Here is a 17,550-nt window from a genome sequence, read left to right as displayed (position 1 = left end):
CTATCGGGAGACTTGGGGGAACGCTGGGTGGAAGGAAATTTGTGGCTCCTCTCAGATTCCAGAACTTTCTGTCACCGAAATGTGAGGAAAACGTGTTATTTTAGCCACATTTTGAGGTTTGCAAAGGATTCTGGGTAACAGAACCTGGTCAGAGCCCCACAAGTCACCTCATCTTGGATTCCCCTGGGTTTCTAGTTTTCAAAAATGCGCTGGTTTGCTAGGTTTCCCCAGGTGCCGGCTGAGCTAGAGGCCAAAATTCACAGGTAGGCACTGTTTTCTATGAAAAAATTTGATGTGTCCACGTTGTGTTTTGGGGCATTTCCTGTCGCGGGCGCTAGGCCTACCCACACAAGTGAGGTATCATTTTTATCAGGAGACTTGGGGGAACGGTGGGTGGAAGGAAATTTGTGGCTCCTCTCAGATTCCAGAACTTTCTGTCACCGAAATGTGAGGAAAATGTGTTTTTTTAGCCACTTTTTGAGGTTTGCAAAAGATTCTGGGTAACAGAACCTGGTCAGAGCCCCAGAAGTCACCCCATCTTAGATTCCCCTAGGTCTCTAGTTTTAAAAAATGCACAGGTTTGGTAGGTTTCCCTAGGTGCCGGCTGAGCTAGAGGCCAAAATGTACAGGCTGGCACTTTGGAAAAAACAGCTGTGTTTTCTGTCAAAAAATGGGATGTGTCCACGTTGTGTTTTGAGGCATTTCCTGTCGCGGGTGCTAGGCCTACCCACACAAGTGAGGTATCATTTTTATCGGGAGACTTGGGGGAACGGTGGGTGGAAGGAAATTTGTGGCTCCCTCAGATCCCAGAACTTTCTGTCACCGAAATGTGAGGAAAACGTGTTTGAGGTTTGCAAAGGATTCTGGGTAACAGAACCTGGTCAGAGACCCACAAGTCACCCCATCTTGGATTCCCCTAGGTCTCTAGTTTTCAGAAATGCACAGGTTTGGTAGGTTTCCCTATGTGCCGGCTGAGCTAGAGGCCACAATCTACAGGTAGGCACTTTGCAAAAAAAAGCTCTGTATTCTGTCAAAAAATGTGATGTGTCCACGTTGTGTTTTGGGGCATTTCCTGTCGCGGGCGCTAGGCCTACCCACACAAGTGAGGTATCATTTTTATCGGGAGACTTAAGGGAACGCTGGGTGGAAGGAAATTTGTGGCTCCTCTCAGATTCCAGAACTTTCTGTCACCGAAATGAGAGGAAAATGTGTTTTTTTAGCCACATTTTGAGGTTTGCAAAGGATCCTCGGTAACAGAACCTGGTCAGAGCCCCACAAGTCACCCCATCTTGGATTCCCCTAGGTCTCTAGTTTTCAAAATTGCATGGGTTTGGTAGGTTTCCCTAGGTGCCGGCTGAGCTAGAGGCCAAAATCCACAGCTAGGCACTTTGCAAAAAACAGCTCTGTTTTCTGTCAAAAAAATGGGATGTGTCCACGTTGTGTTTTGGGGCATTTCCTGTCGCAGGCGCTAGGCCTACCCACACAAGTGAGGTATCATTTTTATCTGGAGACTTGGGGGAACATAGAATAGCAAAACAAGTGTTATTGCCCCTTATCTTTCTCTACATTTTTTCTTTCCAAATATAAGAGAGTGTGTAAAAAAGACGTCTATTTGAGAAATGCCCTGCAATTCACATGCTAGTATGGGCACCCCGGAATTCAGAGATGTGCAAATAACCACTGCTCCTCAAAACCTTATCTTGAGCCCATTTTGGAAATGCAAAGGTTTTCTTGATACCTATTTTTCACTCTTCATATTTCAGCAAATGAATTGCTGTATACCCAGTATAGAATGAAAACCAACTGCAGGGTGCAGCTCATTTATTGGCTCTGGGTACGTAGGGTTCTTGATGAACCTACAAGCCCTTTATATCCCCGCAACCAGAAGAGTCCAGCAGACAAAACGGTATATTGCTTTCAGAAATCTGACATCGCAGGAAAAAGTTACAGAGTAAAACATAAAGAAAAATGGCTGTTGTTTTCAGCTCAATTTCAATATTTTTTTATTTCTGCTGTTATTTTCTGTAGGAAAACCTTGTAGGATCTACACAAATGACCCCTTGCTGAATTCAGAATTTTGTCTAGTTTTCAGAAATGTTTAGCTTTCCGGGATCCAGCATTGGTTTCACACCCATTCCTGTCACTAACTGGAAGGAGGCTGAAAGCACCAAAAATAGTAAAAATGGGGTATGTCTCAGTAAAATGCCAAATTTGTGTTGAAAAATGTGTTTTTCTGATTCAAGTCTGCCCGTTCCTGAAAGGTGGGAAGATAGTGATTTCAGCACCAAAAACCCTTTGTTGATGGCATTTCCAGGGAAAAAACCACAAGCCTTCTTCCGCAGCCCTTTTTCCAATTTTTTTGGAAAAAACGAACTTTTCACTGTATCTTGGCTATTTTCTTGGTCTCCTCCAGGGGAAGCCACAAACCCTGGGTACCATTAGAATCCCTAGGATGTTGGAAAGAACGGACGCAAATTTGGCGTGGTTAGCTTATGTGGACAAAAAGTTATGAAGGCCTAAGCGCGAACTACCCCAAATAGCCAAAAAAGGGCTCGGCACTGGGGCCGGGGAAAGGCTCAGCAGCTAAGAGGTTAATAAATAAGGAGTTTTAACCTGCAATTATTACTATGTGAACTGTTCCCTTATATTATGAAAAAGGTATAGAGAGTCAGGGGTAAGAGAGCACTCCAAAATCCATGAGGATGGTGAGGTGTGTATTAAGTTTCTTTGATGGAGCATCTACATATGTGGGTATCCACAACATGAAGATGATCCCTTCCATCACAGACATGACTGTCCGTATTCCTTCCAAACTATGGCTCCTACTGTTCCAAATATAGTAGGTTCTCTCTATCCCTAACATCCAATGCTCCTCTTTGTCAGTTTGGGCATTGCTCTGTTCATCCTTCCCAGCTCACAAAGCCTTCTCCACGTACACAAACACAGATAGTTTCTACCATGCGCATTCCTGAACTGCCTTGACCCAAGTAGAGGACTGTCACTATGTCATGTATTTTTCGGTCTTCCGCTGCACAAATTCTTAATCTGAATATGTCTTACATTTTCAGAGCAATTACAAACTGAGGCAATGGCTTCCTGACTTGGCGTTGACTAGGCCCTATCCCTGTCTACAAAACATTCACTCTTTCTGTTAGGATCTCTTTTCCTAGTCCCACTAAAGGAGCACCTGATTTGACTTGTTAGATCTGGGCATACCTTGACGGGATACACAGCATGAATGACTGTCCGGTTGCACACGCTGCTCTGCATGGTGTTGGAACACACAGCTGTGCAGGCTTCATCAGTAGTCGCCATCTGTGCAGCCCAATCTCGGTCAGTCCCCAAAGAGCCACACAGACAGTGGGCCTCTTCATCAAGGCCATAGTGTGAGTGGTCCTTCTGGAAGCACAGTGTATGACAGGAGTCCTTGCTGTGCCGGTCTAAACTCAGCATAGAAAAGAACAGCACAGTGTCCCTGCTGCCACTGGTTTCAGTGGTACAGGAGACGTACGAGTCCGCTGAAAGGCAAGAAGAGTATTGTTAGCATTCACCCCAAAGGTAGAATGACTGAAAAGAAGCTATCCTAATGTCTTGATAGGTCAGCACTTCTGAAAAGCAGCTTGGTTTGGGGTAGTCAGTCACATGGGTATTTTACAAAATATCGAGTTGTAAATATTGGGAGACAGAAATATCGGGAAAAAAATATTGTGATGCAGAAATATCATCGTAAAGAATATCGTCTTTTCAAGTAAGTGATATTGTTGTTAAGAATATAGTTGGTATTAATATCATTTTCAATAATCTAGTTGCACAAATTTAGTTTTTCAAAATGATTTTATTGTGTTTTAGTTCACATATTAATTTTATGTGTTACTATTGTTTTTATAATTGTTATTGTTTTTTTAAATAGTGTTTGTATTTGTAAGTGATTTAGAATTTTTCATTTAATTGCTAATATTAATTTAGTGTTGTAGTGGGTTGTTTGGTTTGTGGGGGCATAGGGAGGGAAAATAATTAAGTAATATTTTTTTTTAAATCATTAATATTTTTTAAGTACGTATGTGATTGATATTAATTATGTAACACTAATTTATTTTACTTATAATTTAGGTTCAGGTGGCTACTTTTGCAGGGGGATGGAGCAGGAAGCTAATTAGGTAGTAATTCATTCATGATTCATATGTAATTGATTATTAATTAGTTAAATTATGTAAGAATCATATATTTTAATTATATTTTAGGTGTGAGCTGCTGGGTTTGTAGTGGTACAGAGTGGGAAGAAATAATTAACAATAATTATTAATTTATTCTAATTATGAAATTGATTATTAACTATCTACATTATGTAATACTGATTTATTTTATTTATACTTCAGTTGTGGGTTGCTAGGTTTGTAGGGGCATAGGGCGGGAAGTTAATTAATAATTATAAATAAAAAGTCTCTGTATAATTAAACATTTCATTGATTAATATTTATGTAAATTGTTTAATAACTACATATTTTAGTTATATTTAAGGTGTGGGCTGCAGGGGTTGTAGGGTTGTAGGGTGGGAGGTTTCTTAAGTAACAATTAATTGCCAATTAGGTAATAATTGTAAATAAATTATGTAATTGATTATCAATAATGTAAATTGCGTTATACTTATTTATTTTAGTTATATTTTAGGTGTGGTTTGCTAAGTTTGTAGTTGTATAGTGTGGCAACTTAATTAAGTAATAATTTATTTACAAGTTATTTTTTATTTGAAAATTAATTATTACTTTGTTTATGAATTTTGTAAATTGGTTAATTGATTTTTAAAAACATTTTAATATATATTGTATGTTAAGTATTAATGTTTATATAAAGAGTTTTATATTTTTTCTAAATTAATAGGGTTATTCAAACATGTCATATGTTTGAAGTGAAGTAGTTTAACTACTGTTGTTTAGACTGGAGTGAGAATAATGAATTTAACCCCTCTGAACTACAATGCTTTTGCTAATGTTGCACAGACTGGAGTGGGAATAGTAAATTCTACCTCTTCGTAGTCCAAAGCTTCCCCTACTCTTGCACAGGCTGGAGTGGGAATAGCAAATTCAATCCTCTCGAAATACAACACTTTTCCTACTGTTGTGCTGTTTGGAGTGGAAATAATATATTTAATAATCCCTCTGAAGTCATATATTTTCTCGACTGCTAAATAAACTGGAGTAGTAATAGTATATCTATTATTTCCAGACTCCAAAACATTTCCTAATATTGGTTAAACATATTTATTTATAATTTTAATTTTATAATATTAGTTTATATTTTTGTTTTTATAATATTTTTGTAAATGTCTTTTTTTGTTTTTATTTTTTTATTTGGTAATTTATTTAATATTTTGGAATTGAATTGTTATTTTTTATGTTTCATGTAATATATATATATATATATATATATATATATATATATGCTTGTTTTTTGGAAAAAAATGTATTTTTAATAACTGTGTTACGTTATATATGTTATATATATAAACATGCACAATAATATGTGTATGTTTATATAAGTATGATTTATTTAATTAATATTACAATAACTGTATATATTAAAATATTTAAAAGGTACTAGTCTAAATTAGATGTATATATTTAAGAAAACAATATTTTTGCATGCTTTTTAACAATATTTTTTCGATACTTTTGTACTTACCATTATAAGGATAGGGACACAATATTTTTGTAAACATTACTTTTGTCACAATATTTGTTTTGCAATATATTTTTGATTCCGATATTGTGTCAGTGATCTAGTCACATGTCAGATGATTGTAAATGGAGACTTGGCACTTTAGGAAACCCATTAAATGCCAAAGGATGCACCCCTTTGTTAACACAGATATTTCTGACAGAAGGACCCCACCATGAGCATGATTGTAGGAAGATTTAAGGAATCCTTCAGTTACAACTAAACAGACACAAGTGGATGAATGGTAGTAGTGAAACCATAATCCCGGACTCTATTTGTTGGTGGATCAGTCCTTTATCGACTATGGGCTACATGTACAAAGCTTTTTTGCGGTCGCAAATGACCGGATTTGCAGAACAGAGGTGTGGCTTCAGGGGGGGGTGGTGTTAGGGGTGTTACACCCCCCCCCCTAATAAATGGGTTTTCTGCTAAATAGTTGGGTGCAGGTGCTTTCAGATGGGTATGGCGATGTGTCTGTCGGATCTCACCATGAATTTTAGCTTGCAGACATACAAAAACACACACAAACACACTTTTGAAAGTCTTAAAATTTTTTGCTTAGTTTACAAAACCCTAATAATCTGGATTTTTCTTCCTTTCCACTGCCCCTTAAGCCAGTCTCATGCGCCCTGCTTGTCATATAATGTATGCTAACATTATATGCCTGCGTAATTGTTGGGACACCTGAAGCTCACACCCCACCAATCTTACTGACCAAGCTACTCCCCTGTTGCAGAATCGGGCAATTGCGATTACAAAAAAGCTTTTAGGTATGTACAAAGCCCAAACTACTCTTATGTAATTTGTTACCAAATAGCAATTTGGGTTTTGCAATTTGGTGTTTGAAAGGTGCTTGTTGAGGGCATCCCTTCTTAATACCGAATCGGAAAGGTTTGTACAAATTTTTTATGATGGAAACCCAGTCGCAAAACATTCACAATTTACCGCCAATTGAAAGTTGGTTGTAAGCCATTCGCAAAAGGAAAGGGGTCCCCAAGCGAAGAGTTTGAATGGATAAATTGTTGCTGTTTAGGGTAAAACCATGATAGAACACCAGACATGGCACCCATGGGCTTTGGATCGTCCTCATGAAGCATCTTCTTACCACAGAGAAGAGAGCTGAGGCTTGCATGGAGCAGGTCACTGCTACTGTCCTCACTTCTCGAAGCTGCTGTATGGGTGCACCTCAGAAGCTCATGGTCCTGGATTACACGTGCATTCTCTCGCACCCATTTCACTAGCCATCTCAGGGAGCAATCACACACTAGGCTATTGTTGGCCAGTTTCCTGGTTGTGGGGGAACAGATCAACAGTAAAAAGAAAATTAGTTAGATGTTGGTGGATCTCATAAAGCTTGGTGACATAGAGGTAAGGCAAGAAAGTGTAGAATTGTCAGTACAGCAACATTTTGAAATGTTTTGAGCTATCAGAGGGACTTAACCTTAAGGTACCTTAACTTCCCTTACTACTTTCCCATTATGATCACTTACAAAATTCATCTCATGTGGATGCATATCTTGAGTCAAAGGACTAAACCAGGGTTCAAAAGGTCATGCCAGGGCTGGTGCTATATTAACTTGGGGCCTCCTTACGAGTTTAGTGGTCTGAAAGCTGGATTGTCAGTCCTGTGGGGGGGAGACTGCCATGAGGCTGGCAGGCTCCTTGTCCACCCCATTACAAGGTTCCACTGGGCTGACCGGTAGAAACCTCTAAAATCAGAGGTTTCTGCCGGTCAGCCCGGTGGAAACCATGCAGTGGCACTGGCCCCGTCACACAGAGGGTGCTCCCAGCACCCTCGGAATACACACTGTCTGGCATAACAGACAGTGTGCATTCTGATGGTGCTGGGAAGGGGGCCCCTGAGGCCCTAGCAATAGCTTTACGTCTTCCTTTCCATAGGAGGGTCTCCACCATGGAAAGGCTGGCAGAAAGAGGACTCATGATCAGCACGACGACACTGGCCTCAGTGCCGCTGTGGCTGAGCACGACTCCATCTGCTGCTACCCCGTCGGGATCCTTGACCCTGGAGGTGGCAACGGTCCCCTGGCCATTGGACCGCCAGGGTCTTAGTGTGGCAGTCAGGACTGCCTGGCGTGTGGTGGTCCCACCATCACAGTGGATTTGGCGGTCCACGGACCTCCAAACTCATAATGAGGCCCTTTGTGATCAAATTGCCTTTTAACTCCATGTACGTTCTGCAGATATCAATTTGTTAGTAATTCACCAATTCCACTAGCCCTCCCAGAGCTTGTCTAGCTATATGGAAAGAACAAAAAAAAACTAGAAAGCTTCAGGGTAGGGAGGAGCTTTTCAGGACTATCCTTAGCTAATCCTGCCCTTTAAGAATGAAAGCAGGAAGGAGAACATATGTTTCTTCTGAACATATGCTTCATTTGCTTCTGAATACCTGATTTGTTGATCTAGACCAGTGGTTTCCAACCTGTGGTCCGGGGACCCCGGGGGTCCGCGAAGCCTCCTCATAGGGTCAGCGACTGCTTAGAAAATAAAATAACATTATCAGATGAGGTCCCCAGCTTTCAGTAATGACTCAGTGAGGGGGTCCCCGGATTCCAATAATGATTCAGTGGGGGTCCCCGGGTTCCAGCATTGATAAAGTGGGGGTCCACAGAAGTCAAAAGGTTGGGAACCATTGCTCTATATAGCTACACAATTCACTGCTTCAGAGAAATAAAGTTCCTGTATATTGTGTCACACTCTGAAGTAATGAAACAATGGTCTGTTTTTCTTCAAAACTGTCAGTACATTATATACTTTTATAGACAATATACTGTGACAACTGTTGTAAAAGGAAAATCTTATGTTGAGAACCCTGTTTTGGATGCCTGTGTAGAGGATCGGACTCACAAGCTTGTTGCGTGCTGGTACCTAAAGAATATGTATGTATGCTTTTATTTATCAGTCCAGACCAACTGTCTCCAGATGTAGGCAGTGCTACCAATATTTCGTGAAGCAAGTTTGAAAGGTACTCAGACCTCAGTATGGCTGGGCCTTCTTTCAGTTACTATTACCCTTATTGTTATACCTCGGGAAAAAGAAGACTCCTTTAAAATTTGATACCAAGTGGAAATACAAGAGCAAATGATTTTTGTACGAGGTTTTACTCTTTCTACCTAATGCAAGTGGTATTCAATAATACATAAGGGGCCGATTTACAAAAAAGGAGGAAAGGTTGGACAGAAATGTTCACCTCAGCCTAAATGTTCTTTTTCTAGTTTTAACTATTCTCCAACATTTCCAGCAGAATGGCCGGAAAGCTGTGCCAGGCAAAGGTTTCCAAAGGTACTCCTGGGAAGAGCAGGGACATTTTCCCTCTAGATCTTATTCTCGCTCTGAGGAGTTCTCCATAACGGAGTTGTCCACAAAGGGGCAATAGCATCTCCTTTGCAAAGGCACACCTTTTTTATTTCCTCATTTAAAATATTGTTTACCACAGAGAAATACCTTCTTTATTCTTTACATCCTCAATAAATATTGGGTTATCTGTTCTCCATCACACAATGGAATAGGAGTTATGGCAGCCCTTGGCTGGAGTAAATTTACAACCCTTTCCAGGATGGAAAAGGAGGGGCGGAGTTTGGGGACATTTCTACAAGTTTGTGAGTGCTCCCAAACTTTAAAGACAAGCCATGCTTTGGAACGCCCACTTCCCACTCTCTGGGCAGCATTTACGGCTGTGGAGAGCTCCACACTCCTGGCGGAAATATCTGCCCCCATAAGTAGGCTTACACCTGTAAGGAATACATACATTTATAATCAAATGTACCTTTGTGAGTAAGCGCTAGGTGTTTTAAATAGCATCCTAAACAAATATCATAGCATGAACATCGACTATCACAATAGTGTGAAGGTAAATCTAGGTAGGTAAGTAGATATGTGGCATTTATAATTCCCCATATATGTACATATATGTAGATATCTTCATGGTAGTCTCTGTTTGACATTTTTGAAAGACAACATTTTTGTACTCAATATTCTGACAGAAACCCATGAAAATTGCGGCCAAATTAAGCTTCCTAAGTTTTTTCTCTAAAGTTTTTGCTCTAAACTGGTGTTATAGGAAAATGGGTACAAAAGTGAGTGCAAACATATTTTATGCTGGTTATTTACCATTCTAAGTATGACAGACTAAGGGCTTCATTTGGAGTATCGTGGAGATGGCGTCATCATCAGAAACTCCTCATGTAGTGGCCCATCCGCCACAGCGCCACCAAGTCTCAGTGGTGATGATAGTGCACCACTGATTTTCTAAGAACAGGCATGGTGGACCAGGATAGGGGAACAAACAATGGCGCAGACATGAAGGGATCAAATATCCTCCCGCATGTCAGGATCATTGTTTTTTTCTTTTTCTAAAACAAACTCTTGCTTTTAGAAATAAAAAAAAGTTTAAGTGGGCTGTGAAAACGGTAAGGCATTCATTGCTGCTGAAAGGGCATCCTCCACACTGGCTGATACACTTCTGGCTAAGAGATCCTCACCAGGCAAGGATCTCTAAATATGGTTAGTGACCATTGCCTGCCAGGGTCTACATGAGCCTCTAAATAAGAGTAGCAAAGTCTGGTACATGCCAGTACAAACAGTAACTTCACCTGATTTAGTGTGAAACATGAGGCCCCAGGTACACTAAGTGTAGCCAATCTAATGGAAGAGTAGCTGGAACTGACAGCACAGTTGGAGAAGAAATTTGAAAAGCAGCATCTATCAAGATATGTTTCTTATTGTGGTGAGAGTTTAGAGGTTCTTCCCATTTGTCATGACCGAAACAGAATAACTTGTGGTCCAAGGGCTGGAATTATTGTTGAATGAAATGGAGATCAACCAACCATCAGCACTGTTTTATCACACCCTGAAAACCTTTGCTTCCACCTGTCCACCACAGAACAAGAATCTCTCAATCCAATAAGATGGTAAGATGAAGAAAAAGTAATGTGCAAAGAATATGAAAAGACAGAAGTGGGAATAACTGGAGCAAAAGAATGGGAACATAGGAAGATGGGTAACTGCGGAGACGGGAGGAGAGAGAAAAGGGAACATAAGAGGTTGAAAGGGATGAGAGGTTGAATCTGAGAGGGGCTACATGAGACAGAGTGATACAAAGAGGAACCCAGAATTAGGATCAGAGGCAAAAATATGAATAGTTGATCCGTTTTTCTTATTAAGTAAGAGTAGTAGCAAAGGAAGGTAGACTTCTGGACATACAATGACTGCAGCTGCCGCAGCGGATGAAAAGTCCCCTCCTCAATGACATGAATTTTGTTAAAGCTCAGGTCCCTGAAAAAGATGGAAAGAAAAACACAGTGGTAGGTCTCTAGTGCTGAAATTAAGAGGGAATTAAAGCGGTATGGTTAACGTAGGAACAGACGCTGTAAAACAGTACAACTGCAATATTTAAAAAAAAGGTAGGGCCCATTCCTATGAAAGCCAAATATGGACTGTTACTCACAACACCAGCAGTTCCGGGAAATCAGCAAAATCCCTTGCTCGTACCTCTTTCAACTGGTTATGTGAAAGATCTCTGTGGGGAAAGAAGCAAAATAAGGCGTTGGTAAAGTCAAGTGCACCGAATTCAGTTTCACTACCAGAGGCCACCCCTCTCTTCAATGGAGTCTGCTCCCACCTTTCCCGCAGCCCAAGTATCTACTTATGACAGGCTCCAGCAGCTTTTTAAAGAAAATTGAACCAGGGAAAAAGCAAATATATCAAAACAAGTCTATGTCTTTGACTGGGGCCTTCATTGAAGGTTGGGACAATGTGGGGAAGCATGTGGGCGTCCAATAGTTTTCCTCTTAGCTCCCTAAACCACAAGAAGCTGGCATGTAATGTGAAGGCGAATCTCACCAGATATCCAAGCAGAGCAGTCACACTGAGCTAACCATGTCTATGAAAAACCTGAGGTTGGTGAGAAGAACAGAGTGTTGAATGTCAACATATCAACAGCAAAAATATTGTGTTACCAGAATAGTGTGGCAAAAATATAGAGGTTCAAAAAATTGAGAAGGTAAGGGCATATAGGTAAGTATAGATTTACTATTCTTAACTCCATATAAATGTACCTTGAAGGTATGGGTTTTCAAGGTACATGAATATGGGGTTAAGTAAGTTAATCTGTTCTTAATTTTCTAAACGTACCTTCGCGATATTTCAGTCCTCAATATTTGTGCCACTATGGTAACATGCTACGTTGCAGTTGGTATTAAGGGTGATTACCGATCAAAGTTCAGAGAAGTGACTGAATATTGAGAGCTGGCAAAATAATATGTCAGTGAAGAATATAAAACTAAGTCAGTACTGTACTTGAGGCAGTTCTCTGGTCTAGAGCTGCCTGCTGGTGGACACATGCCAGGCCAGTTCTCCAAGTCTAAGGGCAGACCAGGGTACTGAGCACTATGGGTTGTTTGGTACTGTCATTTCTCCTCACTGTCTCGTGCAATGGACAGTGTTGCTTGCAATCTCCATTGGTTTGCTTGTCTCTGGAGTGATGGTTGTGAACAAGCAATTAAAGCATCATCTCAGAGGTAGTTATGGGTTTGGGGTCAGACACAATGTAACACAACAGTTACCATAGATAATAAAGATGAACATAGTAAAGATGTATGTTCTTTTTATATAAAAAAAACTGTTTTACTAACGCTCAGAAAACTAAAGTGGTCTGAGAGCCCAAACAGTCTAGCACTTGCTGGGGCTGAGACGTGATCCTAAGTTCAAACCAGTTTACTCTTATAAGGTAAAACCTCAACCCAATGCATGTAAATGAGGTCTGTTTCTCCAAGTATTATATGTATACATGATGAATCTATGTAATATCATATTGTTGATCATCGTTCACCATCCATGTAATCAAGCACTTCTCTTTATGTACCCACCAAAAACTGGTAATGTTCGGTGTGTTGCTATGCTGTTGCTTTCCATGGCCTTTCTTGTTGAAAGCCTCTATTGTTGACAAATACATGTATGATCATAGAAAAATAAAACATATATTGGTATCAGCCATTTTCCATTCAGAGTAGTTCATTCATACAAGTAGACATTTTGTCAATGCAGGAATACTGTCTTGTGTTTGTTTTGTTCAAGGAGCCCATTGGACTTACATCTCTGTCCGTGCACTGAGTAAGCCAATTTGGGCTGCAACTAGAAAAGGTCATAACGGGTGGGAGGACTGGAGCTATGTGCAAATGTTATTCTAGAAAACATCCCAGTGGCTGGGAGTCCCTCTTGTCTCTATGTGATTGTTGGGGCATCCAGGATTCAGGCATCAGCATCTTCAAACTAGCCAGCCACATTTATGTGTTCTGTCTCACCCTAATACTGGGCTACTACAGGCACAAATCCTAGGAATAAACCCCGCTTGCAAATATCGAATCAAAAATATGGAAAGATAAGTAGAGATTTTTTATACCTACTGCCAGGGCTTACTTTTGGGCGGTGCGACTGGTGCAACGGGACCTGGCACTGACTGCTTTGGGGGGGGGGGGTTGTGTTTGAAATTAACTATTGGTTTAAAAGCACATGAACGTTCTTGTACGCCCAGCAATTTCCAGGCAACACTAAAAATTTCAAGATAACCCTGGTGTTTAATGTTTCTACTGGGGAGAGATTTGTTTTGTCTAGTAGCAGTTTTGATTCATCAAAAAATAGCATGGAGGGTTAGTGTGCCTGCTGCAAAGAACGTGTACCATGCAAATCACAGAACTTGATGTGAATGAACCATGAGTAGCGCTATAAGAAAATGAAATGTATGTCAGAGAGAGTCTATGGAGAGATGAGGTGCACTGTTGGAGAGTGGTAGTGAGGGATTTCATGGAGAAGGAGGTCATGGGGGCAGCAGAAGAGACTGTTGCACAAGCGCCACCAATGCTTAAGACAGCCCCGCCTAATGCCACATATATGCACCATGGTGATATGTATAACTTCAAGGTACATGGAGTTAGGAATAGTACATCTATACTTCCCTGTGTGGATATTTTCCCTATATTCGGTAGTAAAGCCCAAATCATAGATGAGACCTGTAGTGTTTCAATGTTTGCAGTGCCCTATATCATTTGGAAATAGTAAGGACCAACACGAAAACACAGGTCCACAAATCAGGGACGTATGAAACATGGATGGCCTGGTAAGGGAGAAATTTACAGTCATGTATATCTCATAGGCCAAGGACACCAAGCATGCAGAAATTATTTTTTTTGCATTCTTGAGTTCTCATTCTTCCACTACCTACCTAAGAAGGTCTAACAAGAATTACCACACTACTAATCTTCTGGCCCAACTGGTTTATCCATGGTATTGATCAACACTAGAACCCTTGCAAAATAAGTTAATCTGTGAGAGTCCATGTGACTCAATACCATTTTACAGCCTTTAACACTGTGTAATAACAATTCACATTAAAGTCTACTGGATTTAACACATGCATTTCAAAGTAAGTAAGTTAGGAATATTACTTTGTTGTAACTTTTCTAATAATCAAATCGGGCCTGTGGCATCAGACATAACATTTCCCAGTGAACTAACCAAGTCTTTAGCCTATATCATTTCCTTGTCACCATATTGAAGTGAGGCCTCCTGTATTTCACATAAACTAGCAACCATCAGGAGCAGCCAATTACAGTTTCCAAAATAATAAACAACCTCTTTGAAAAGGGCCAGACAAGAATTATCACAATGGAAATCTTCAGCTTCCATTGTTTTCCAGAAAGGGTACCCAACACCAAAACCGTTGTGTACTATGTTATGCTGTGAAATTTCAGGTAACAAAATACCTGTCTACAGCCTTTAACACAGTCAATGACAGTCTGCCCTTAAAGAACTATTGATTTTAACAAGCACTTTTCACAATAAATTGGTTAAGCTTACTGCCTTTGTCATAGCTTTTCATAATAAACACACCAATCCAATGACATCTGAGATAAATTCCCCAAAGAATAAATTAGATCTCCAGCCTTTTTCACTGGCAAGCCAACATAATCAACTCAAGACTACTGAATTCTGCAATTCTGCATAGGCTATGCCACAAGGCAATCAATCTATCTATCTATCTATCTATCTATCTATCTATCTATCTATCTATCTATCTATCTATCTATCTATCTATCTATCTATCTATCTATCTATCTATCCATCCATCCATCCATCTATTAATCTCGACACAAAAGACCAAGGCACCAATTCATGTAAATCTGAGCGTTTATTCACCCTTTCGAGCAGCAGGCTTATCAATCCTCCTGACATGCTTCAGCACACAATGCCTTGTTCACAGGTAAGTAGAAGGAAATGTGTTTACTGCCAGTGAATTCAATGTCTCTAGTTTATTCTCCACATGCTTATACTACTGCTGCCCAACATGAAGATGATAAGGGCCACAGACTCCGCGAAGAGCTGGGAGAGAGGTGAAACACCTCCCTCAGATCCCTTGCTCACCTCCATTGTTGTTTTGGATAAATACAATTTCTCCCGAAAGTGAACTGGTCGGGCCCGTTCAAGTTTCAGTTCAAATCCATCTGCTCCAAACGAGGCCCACGGCCTTGGGTTCAAGGGCGAAGCATCCCTTTGTAATATTAATCCTGACACAAAAAAAACAATCCCCGTGAATCTGAGCGTTTATTCACCCCTTCAAGCACTGGGGTACCTGTAATTTTATTTCAAGTTTATGGAGATTAAGCTCTCCAGTCCACTGACAAAGACAGTAATGAACAGTGCATTGTGGGAATCGTATTTTCGACTATGGAGGCATGTGAATGATAAGTGAAAGGCACTGGCAGTAAACACATTAGCTTCTACTTAACATATGTAACATTACCAAACTCTTGTCTGCAGACTTTATCACGGTGTAATGACAATCCATCCTTAAAGGTCTGCTTGCTTTTTCATATGCTTTTCACACAAACAAATGTCAGACCTATCGCCTTTGTCAAAACTTTTCAAACTAAACAGATCAGACATATAGCCATGTGCAATGACTCAGCATTGCTGTGTTCAGCATAAGCTTTTCCCACAGGCCACAATCTCCAGTGCAAGGACCCTTTCTAAGCAGCAGCAGAAAACCTCTGACAGAATCTGTACTCCGGAGAAACCAACATCTGGGTGCAGCCACAGTCCCTCTCTGTATTACTCCTGAAATCTCTACTTTTGATCACATAGGGTCTGCAGGGAATGCGCCGGCAAGCCCGACCTAAAAGCCACAAAAGGGAGTGAAACTGAAGGTGAAAATGCAAAGCGGTTAGGCATTGTACTGCTGAGACAAGGGCACAGAACTCGAGCCCTCACAAAATGGCAGATGCCTTCAACACAAACTGCAATGATAGGCAGATGCCTCTTTCAGCTAGAGAAAAGGATGAGGGAAAGGATGAAGCAGTTAATCATCATTGCTTTGAACTTCGTATAGCTCTCATAAGTAAATCAAAAGGTTAAGAAGCTGTAAAAAAATTACTTCACGTAGGTATTTTTTATTTGGATGGGGAGTGAAGGAGAGAATGTATGTTTTTCATTGTATAAAACTAGGATTCAAGATTTACACTACACATTTCATTTTCATCCACGGATGAAGAGAGGAAAGGAGTAGACAATAGTCCACAGTAAACTAAACACTTAGAAAATAATTAAAATACATTCCAATAACACTTCTGGCCAGAGTGAAAGGCTGGCCCCTTGGGAAACTGACAACTGCAGCATGACAGCTGGCCCAGAGACTGCATAGCAATGCACTAGCTCTACTCACCTTCAAGGTTGTGAGTACACAGTTTGCCACAGGACAACTGTTCAGATATCTCTTCAAGAAACAGCCAGAGCGAGCTGTTTAAGGCCTTTCCTATTGGTTACTCCACTACCACTCCTGGGTCGACCATCAAACCATATACTATGGCTGACTGTATAATGTCACTCCTCTATCACTACTTGGTGAACTCCACAGGCTTACTCTTTGGCTAACTGTATACTTGCTGCTCTTCTGCTGCCCCTGGGTGCCCCTCTGCAAGCAGACACTATGACTGGTTGTATATTTGCAGCTTGTCCGCCATGCCTGTGATGGCTTCTCAAACATACTCTGCTATTCCGGATGAACACCTCAGAGCTTACACTACATCATGTTGCATACTGCTCATTTCTATGGTTTGCTCCACTGATTCTCTCAGATGGACTCCTATGAGTATATACTATGGTGGGTTTTTTCATTTCTATTCCTATTATATGCTACTCTAGTGGTTCTGGGTGGACTCCTTAAGCTTACACTATGGTTGGTTGTATTGTGGCACATCTGATGGGACTTCCTCAAGCATGCACTGTGGCTGGTTGTATAATGGTTGCTATGCTACACCTTCTGGGTCGACACCTCAGAGTATGTAACATGGGGGTTTGATAATTAATTTTCCTATGGGCCACTCCTCTGGCACTCGTGGGTTGACTTTCTTAAGTATACACTATGCTGGTTGTGTAACGGTTGCTGCTGCAGTTCCAGGGCAATGAAGGAACCTCAATGGCTTCTTCAGTCAGTGAGGGACAGCATGATGTCCTCTCCATTGCACTCTGCCCCCACCCCTTGTGTCCAAAAGGAGTAGGGGATACACGGGACCTTGAATGGCCACTTCAGAGATTCCTGGTGTAGGAAAGGCCCAAGTTGGGAAAAACAGATCAAAATTGCTCCTCCTTGCTGCTGTAGCATTGTAGGTCAGGATTTCATGTTGCATAAGGGGTTGTCATGTTATGGAACCTGAATTATGAATATGGTTTATATTTGTATGTATGGGTAGTGTATGGCCAGTTCTTGAACGTTTGAGTAGCGAGCAGACTGCTATGCACAGGTTTGCAAATAAAGACTATTCCTGC

At 40.7% G+C, this 17,550-nt stretch overlaps 1 protein-coding gene across 1 annotated transcript in view; it reads right to left on the bottom strand.

Annotated features, from left to right (window-relative positions):
• Positions 1 to 17,550, bottom strand: part of LOC138246998 (polycystin-1-like) — a 521,270-nt gene that overhangs the window by 452,695 nt on the left and 51,025 nt on the right. The window contains exons 2-5 of the mRNA XM_069201747.1: positions 11,180 to 11,251; positions 10,936 to 11,007; positions 6,821 to 7,002; positions 3,217 to 3,518 (exon numbers count right to left, since the gene is read on the bottom strand). Of these exons, the coding sequence (XP_069057848.1) occupies positions 3,217 to 3,518; positions 6,821 to 7,002; positions 10,936 to 11,007; positions 11,180 to 11,251 (628 nt within the window). The remainder of the gene's footprint in view (positions 1 to 3,216; positions 3,519 to 6,820; positions 7,003 to 10,935; positions 11,008 to 11,179; positions 11,252 to 17,550) is intronic.

This window comes from Pleurodeles waltl, chromosome 7 (assembly GCF_031143425.1).
Source record: "Pleurodeles waltl isolate 20211129_DDA chromosome 7, aPleWal1.hap1.20221129, whole genome shotgun sequence".
Lineage (NCBI taxonomy): Eukaryota > Metazoa > Chordata > Amphibia > Caudata > Salamandridae > Pleurodeles > Pleurodeles waltl.
This window is presented reverse-complemented; position numbering and strand designations above follow the sequence as displayed.